The following is an 8,172-nucleotide window of genomic DNA, read 5'->3' as shown; positions in this document are numbered from 1 at the left end:
ATTGCCAGAATCATACCAGCAGCGCGCTGTCGAGTGAATGCCGCACTACGTTAGTTTGACGACAATAAGCAAAATAAAAAAGTTCGGCAGAGACACTTAAGACAGCTTACGTGTGGGAATTCGAAATAATTGTAGTCGCTTTGGGGAAAGCTTTCGCTTAGGCATTCATCCGTATGACGTGCTGCACGTTGTAAGCTTGCACGGCCTTCCTTCTTTGTTCCCTTGCTTCGTCTTCTGCGGCGTGCTTCCGTGGGCGACCACGTTTCACAGATGCCGCGAAGGTAGGCGCTTCGGAGTGTATCCCAGTAGACACAGCACCGATAGAATCCGAAGAGAAAATGACGTGCGGGAGGCAGCGACGCGATGTGTGCAATAACGAACGCACTAGGCACATCTCATTTTACACACTCATGATTTGCCGTCGAGCGTGCATCGCAGTAGACACAGCACCGATGAAATGCGAACAGCAACTGACACGTGCGACGCAAGGACGGAAGCAGTCACGTGACGCGTGCAATGACGCACGCTTTAGGCACAACTTTAGTCAACCGTAACCGTGACACCGTACGTTGTGGCGTCGGAGAAGCGTGCTCGTGAGGCACCCCTCAAACCCGGGCTCGATTCCCACTCACACCGAAATGTGCCAAATTTCCTCTTCACTTCCATTAATAGACGTTGCTTACAGAAACCTGCCAGACAAATTTGACGTCAATCCGAACATTTTGGACGAACATTTTGGACGAACATCCGAACATTTTACTCGTCGCGCCGCGGGCCCCTTCTGGTACCATCTTTCGGTCACACCGCCGACAAAGCGGGATTTCCGCGTAATGGGCCTATAAATGCTTTCGCATTAAAATAAAATAAACTGATCGGATATTGCAGTGCGACACACTGGAAAACGACCCTTTGTGCTTGAATTAAATATACTGAAGCGTGACACAATGGTCAAGGGTGATTTCGGAGAGAGCGAAACTATGTCATTTTCCACCGTGTTCCCGCACGCGATCGTGCTCTGATCCTCTTGTGACTGCTTCAGTGTTGGTGTAGCACTGACTTATAACGCTATACTCGCGGACAACTTTCTGTAGCTATGAAGGGAAAGTTACGGAGGCAAAGCGCGCACAAGTACGTGAGAGCGCTTCTGAGAAGAGTCCTGTTTTCATCCACGTTAGTTTAAACTCGGGAAGAGAAAACGTAAACACATTATTAGCATCAGTTAAATAAGACAAAGCAAATCACTCACTGTAATATATTTTGCGGTGTTCGCCTTCCGCGTCTGGGAAATTACGAAAGCGTTGTATACATGGAAGCAGCGTTGACTGACCGTCTGTTCCGAGCAACCAAAAGCACTGTCAAATGCTAACGGTGCGGTAACACATGTGCAGAAGGTCCGCCCCCGTAGCTTTCGCTTCATAGCCACAGAAAGTTGTCCGCGAGTATAGTCAGATATTCTCGTGCACAGCGCGCAAAATCCTGCGCTGCGCGAAACGAGACAAACGCAACAGCTTGCATGCGAGACTGTCAGCGGAGGTCCACCGCACAGCAAAAAAGCGAGAAAATAAAAATAAAATAAAAAGGCTGGTCCCGTGATGTATGCGTCACGCGATCCTCCAGCTCCGGTATGAGAGAACGCAGCGAAGGAATTTCGCTTGCGAAAAGAGGGTACAGTGTACTAGATGAAGGCCCTTCTGGTACACTGAACCCATGATTTCAGGAGGTGAGTGTCACCGCCTACATAGACGCTCTCCCCACTTGCTCCCTCCCGTTACAGTGTACCGTATCATAGGTTCACGGCACTGAAATGTTTCTATCTCGGTTATTAATGAACCAACTTGAAAAATCCTTGCGGTAGAGCGCTCCCTAGAGGGCACGTAACAACTTTCAGCGTGTACGATCAAAATTTGCTATGTGGCCTTAAAATTACATCTTTTGCAAATATCAACATAAATCCTACAACTTCATCCTGGGGTACAGTGACCTAGTATTCTAAGTCACTATACTTGAGGCAAATAGGGCACTCAAGCCTGATGTTCCATATGACTATGCATATATATATATATATATATATATATATATATATATATATATATATATATATATATATATATATATATATATATATATATATATATATATATATATATATATATATATATATATATATATATATATATATATATATATATATATATATATATATATATATATATGGAACTTGAGTGGTGCTACAAGGTAAACAGAACAAGTATTTAATTTCGACAGTTTCGATCGGTGGACCGATCTTCGTCAGGGTTTACAAAAAAATGGCTGTGGCTTAGGTAAGGTTAAGCCCAGGATGCGAAGCATACTAGCCTTTATTTTAGTTGTTGAACCACTGTTTAGCCTGGTGAACTGCTGTTGCTTGGCTATATTTGGTTCGGCTAGACGAAGAAACAACTCATGCATTACTTCTTCGCCTTCAAGAGTGGAACGCGACAGCGTTCCCGTCGACCCGCCAAGGGGTGTAAGACAATGGGCTACAGGGCAGCGACTACGCGCCCCGCATTGGACGCGGTGAGCGTCGAGCAAAGCAGCGTTCGGCGCGGCAACGAAATGTGCGCCTGAGCAAGAGACGCACGCCTTAGAAACAGCGCGTTTCTAAGGCAACACCGCATTCACTAGAGGCGCTTTTGTACCGCTTTGAAGCGTTGTACTCGTGGCTCAGTGGTAGCGTCTCCGTCCCACACTCCGGAGACCCTGGTTCGATTCCCACCCAGCCCGTCTTGCAAGAGTTGAGCCAAAGCCACTTCTCCTCTGTCGTGACGTCACGGTGTCACGTGATTTCATGGTCACCGCCGCGCCTGAGGAGCTGGGTTGAGCCCTCGTAATATGCTTCGCATAAAAATGGCAGTTCGGCCGTGGTAGGGAAGACACCAGACCGGGTACCCGGTCGTTCTTACATACATCAAACCGAGAGGAACAGTTGTGACAGTGATTGATTTTCGGCGCCTTGGCAGATTTACAGCGGCCTTTGGCAGCTATGCAGGGCAAGAGGAAGGCGGAGTCACATGTATGTAGAGCAAGGAGGTAAGTGAGAGAAAAAAAAAGGAAAAAGGAAGAAAGAAAGAAAACGGAAAGAAAAAGAAAAAAGCACACAGGAGGAGGGAGACGTAAGACGGAGAGGGAGGGGGGCGGGAAGTAGCGGCAGCTAGGTTCCCGTGCACCCGAGGCAAGGAGGGAGAAAGCGGTCGCTCCGCAGCTCCAGTGCGTGGGCTGCCGATGTAGCGGGAGCGGGTGGCGGGGGGCACAATAGAGAAGGGGCCCAGAAGGAAGACAGAAGAGCGGCAACTTGTAGAAAGAAACACAGTGTCACAGTACAAATATACAAGGCACGGCCCGTTCCGGTAGCTTTGTGGTCCAGCTATGGTGCGAAAAAAAGAAAAAAAAAATAGTTCCAAAGAAGAATATATGCACGGGATTCGCAAAGCAAGTGCGCCCATGGGCTTAGATTTAGGGAGTCGAGTTAAATAGCCTCCTTGTGGTCCAGTTTTTGAACGTTTAACAGACAACCGACATCAAGTCAGCACGTGCGTATTTCAGGAAGGGCAATATGTCACTCAGAATGACCACTTCAGTGGCAGGGTCCAGGAAACTGAATTTATTGGTTTTCCGCTCGCCTCCTTGAGGCGCATGCGGAGGGGTGAGCAAGCAGTGAATAGTCAGCGTCTTAATTTTAGAGTACATAGCATGTATTCGCGTTTCCCATGCACTTTCACGGCATATCCCGGAGGTACGTCATCCGCCCCGGACTCTCATTAATTCCTTTAGTGTACGTTCCAAATTTATGGATGAAAAAAGATTCTCTCTGCTCGCGTGCACGGGTGTGTTGGAAACCAGATTGCAAGAGCACAACGCTCACACGTTCAAAGGAGTGATCTGGCAGCCGAACGTGCCTGGAGAAGGGTAAATTGGGGAGACTTTTGACATGCGCGCGGTGATTGTTAAATCGCAGGCGGAAAGGGGTCTCTGTTTGGCCGATATATTCCTGCTTACACACCTCGCATCGAATTTTGTACACGACGTTACTGGAATCACAGTCAAGGTTTTCGGTAATTTTATATACGAAGGGCGAGTTCGATGCTTCAGCCGTGTCTGCTGTTGTCATGTGACGGCATACCTTGCAACGAGGTTTCCCACACGGTCGACAGCCCTTGGGCGTGTTTGACTTCTGTGTCCTCGCCCTGACTAACAAATCCCTTAAATTTTTGTTTCTTCTATACACAACTCGAGGCGGCTGCTTGAAGATAGTAGCGAGTCGGATGCTCTGTTTCATGATATTAAAATGGCGGGTGAGAATGGCATTGACCCGCGGAGCACCGGTGGTGTATGTGAGGACCAAGTTTGGATCTGATTGTGTATTGTTATTGCTAACCTTTTCTCCCATTATCTGTGCTCGATCTAAGCTGCGGGCGCGTTCAATGGCATCGTCTACTATTTTTGGAGGATATTTTTGGCGTATGAGAGCAGATTTCAGTTCCTCCGCGTGTCACTCAAATTGCGCAGATTCGGAACAGACTCTTCTGTATCTGTGGGCCTGGGAGTAGGGAATGCCTGTTTTGCAGTGATGGGGGTGGCTACTATAAAAATGCAGATATTGCTGACGATCTGTCGGCTTTTTGTATAGGGACGTGGAAATGCGACCGCCACTCAGTGACAGAGTGACGTCGAGGAAGTGAATACTATTTTGGGAGAAATTGTGCGTAAAGCAGATTGACGGGTGCAGATAATTGAAATCGGAAATGAAGTCTAAGAGACTTTGTTCATTGTCAGCCCACACAAAGAAAATGTCATCCAGGAATCGCTTATAAAATATTGGTTTTACGGCCGAGTTTGCGAGGAAGGGTATTTCTAAAGATGCCATAAAGATATTTGCATAATTTGGCGCCATCTTCGTTCCCATGGCGGTCCACTGATTTGCAAATAATGCTTGTCCTCGAACTCAAAGTGATTATATTTCAGTACTAGATTTAAAAGAGTCTCAACTGTGTCTTTATCTAATTGCCTAGGTTGGCTGGAGCCAGCGTAAGCTGAAACTGCGGAAGCTATGCCCTCGGCGTGAGGTATGTTGGTGTACAAAGATGCGACATCCATAGTGACCAAGTAACCCCCCGCCGGTACCGTCAGGTTTGATACCTCCCGAAGGAAATGATTTGTGTCTTTAATGTACGAGGGAAATGAAGATGGGATGTCCTTAATGAGACTGTCAATAAAGCTGGATATTTTCTCGGTCACTGTTCCATTACTGGAAACGATAGGCCGACCGGGATTGTTTATTTTGTGGATTTTGGGTAGTAGGTAGAAACGGCCGGGGCCAGAGTTTCTTGGTATCAATGCTTTGAGCGTCTTATCGGTTATCTGCCCTGCCTTGCGCAGAGTGGTTAGGGCGTCCTTTATTTCACTTTCAAATTTCTCGGTAGGGTTGCTTGGGAGTTCTCTGTAAAATTTAGAGTTTCCCAGTTGACGGAAACCTTCGGCTATGTAAACATTCCGGTCAAGTACCACCACTGCACCACCCTTGTCCGCTGGCTTAATGACAATTGTCTGATCATCACGTAGAGTTCGCAGTGCCTGCTCTTCCTCTTTTGAGAGGTTACTGCGGATGGGACGATGCCTCTCGTACTCTTTTATAATGTCTTTTTGAACCGCACAAATATACATGTCCAAGTATTTGTCGCGTGCCTCGCCAGGTGTCCATGATTTTTCGGAGAGTTCAGGTAGCTGGTCAAGACACCCTTCTGTAGTTTTTCGATCATAAAAGTATTCCCGTAGTCGCAAATTTCTCGCGAAGTCATCCAAACCTTGAAACAATTGAAACTCGTTCATCCTTCCTGACGCCGGACAAAAAGTTAGACCTTTCGAAAGGAGATTTAGTTGCGCACTCGACAATGGGCTACTCGACAAGTTTATGACATTTGAGGCGTTGCCCACTGTCTCGTGCTTTTTTCCACTGATTACTTCAGAACAATCGGTCGCCTCGGATTCAGGGTTTTGGCTTTGAGAATCAGCTCTGATGGCCGTTGGGATATTGTCACGCTCCCGTTTCTTTCTTTGTTGTTCTTGGATATTGAAATTTTTCCTCCCCTCGTACTTTACCAGTTCCAGCGCTTCCAATTCAGTGAGCTTTGACTGACACAACAGAAGCTGCTCCTCGTTTTTAAGCTGCGATGCTCTACGCACGCTATGTTGTGCCACCAGACGAGTGAGCCCAAGCGAGGCCTCCCGCAGTATAGCATTCCACTGCTCTCTTTCTTTTTCGTCAAAGGTGTCCATTGCCAGCCTCTGTTGTACCTGGAGACCCTTCGGTGCGACGCCCGAGGCTAAATATTTATTCATATTGGAGGCATGCATCTCAAATCGTATATATATATATCGTATCGTATATATAAATCGTATATATATATATATATATATATATATATATATATATATATATATATATATATATATATATATATATATATATATATATATATAACGCGTGCGTTGATGCGTTACGCGTGCGATCCCATGTCATCGCGTAAAATGCGATGACATGGGATCGTTCCCACCTACGGCAAGTTGTGTTTTCTTCCGCTTTCATTGCCATTATTTTATAACTTATTTATTTCAATTAACAAGTACAAGTAATTTCCCCTACGTTGTCCTTGGTCTCTTTGTTTGTTGGCTTCTTATGATATGATCAATAAAAAAATGGCTGTGGCTTAGGTAAGGTTAAGCCCAGGATGCGAAGCATACTAGCCTTTATTTTAGTTGTTGAACCACTGTTTAGCCTGGTGAACTGCTGTTGCTTGGCTATATTTGGTTCGGCTAGACGAAGAAACAACTCATGCATTACTTCTTCGCCTTCAAGAGTGGAACGCGACAGCGTTCCCGTCGACCCGCCAAGGGGTGTAAGACAATGGGCTACAGGGCAGCGACTACGCGCCCCGCATTGGACGCGGTGAGCGTCGAGCAAAGCAGCGTTCGGCGCGGCAACGAAATGTGCGCCTGAGCAAGAGACGCACGCCTTAGAAACAGCGCGTTTCTAAGGCAACACCGCATTCACTAGAGGCGCTTTTGTACCGCTTTGAAGCGTTGTACTCGTGGCTCAGTGGTAGCGTCTCCGTCCCACACTCCGGAGACCCTGGTTCGATTCCCACCCAGCCCGTCTTGCAAGAGTTGAGCCAAAGCCACTTCTCCTCTGTCGTGACGTCACGGTGTCACGTGATTTATTTATTTTATTTATTTATTTATTTATTTATTTTGTGATACTGTCAATCCCATCAGGGATTTTTACAGGAGTGGGTTAGAAGGGTCTGTAGACATAGTAGTACAGGCATATACATAAGAATACAAAAGGGCACTTGGCAAGAGTAGAGTTTCATGGACCTATGTTAAGAGCAATAATATGGCAAAAACATAACGCACAAAGACCTTGTTTCAATGTCATATGATATTTTGCAAGAGACAAAAGAAGGATAAGCATATGGTTATACAATTGATAGCATCATACATCATTTCACATCACACATTTCCAAAAATATTTGACAATACAATGATAAAGACAATGATAACATGTCATTTAGATAGTGATTGACAATACTGTTGCGCCAACTATTTCAACAAATTTGTCAACAGTAGGCTGATCGACCAATGTCTGGGCTAAAGCATTCCAATCGCGAACTGCTCGCGGGAAGAACGAGAAGCTGAATGTATTGTTAGTGCAAGAATATTCTTGGAGTGTTAGGTGATGCTTGTGACGGGTTTCTCTTGATGTGTTATAGGAAATATAGGTGTTAGAATCCACATGTACCTTATTATGCAGGATGAGATACAAAAATTTGAGTCGGTACAGCATCGCACGACTGCTTAGTGTGTGAAGGCCGATTTCGTATAGCATCTGAGTAGGCGAGTCGGTGCGCCGAAATCGGTTACAGATAAACCGCGCGGCTTTTCGCTGGACAGCCTCAAGAGTGGCGATTTGATTTTGGGCAAAGGGAAACCACGCCACGTTCGCATATTCTAAGATAGGACGTATGATTGTAACATAGGCCAAGAGCTTAGCCTCCTTCGTAGAGTATCGCAGGGCCCGTTTTAAGAACATAAGCTTTCGCATCGCTTTGCTTGCTACGTACTCTACATGAGCCGACC

The 8,172-nt window shown here is 46.0% G+C and overlaps 1 protein-coding gene across 2 annotated transcripts in view; it reads right to left on the bottom strand.

Annotated features, from left to right (window-relative positions):
* The window catches only part of LOC135898781 (pancreatic lipase-related protein 2-like), a 35,872-nt gene extending 35,355 nt beyond the window's left edge, over positions 1–517 (bottom strand). The window contains exon 1 of one of the 2 annotated variants that reach the window (XM_065427936.2): positions 111–517. In XM_065427936.2, coding sequence (XP_065284008.1) covers positions 111–165 — 55 coding nt within the window. In that variant the 5' untranslated portion in view covers positions 166–517. The remainder of the gene's footprint in view (positions 1–110) is intronic. The other variant, XM_065427938.2, reaches the window with a different exon arrangement.
* Between the last annotated feature and the right edge of the window lie 7,655 nt (positions 518–8,172).

Source organism: Dermacentor albipictus, chromosome 3, assembly GCF_038994185.2.
Source record: "Dermacentor albipictus isolate Rhodes 1998 colony chromosome 3, USDA_Dalb.pri_finalv2, whole genome shotgun sequence".
In the NCBI taxonomy this organism is placed as follows: domain Eukaryota; kingdom Metazoa; phylum Arthropoda; class Arachnida; order Ixodida; family Ixodidae; genus Dermacentor; species Dermacentor albipictus.
The sequence above is the reverse complement of the archived record's forward strand: the minus strand, read 5'-3'. Positions and strand labels throughout refer to the sequence as shown.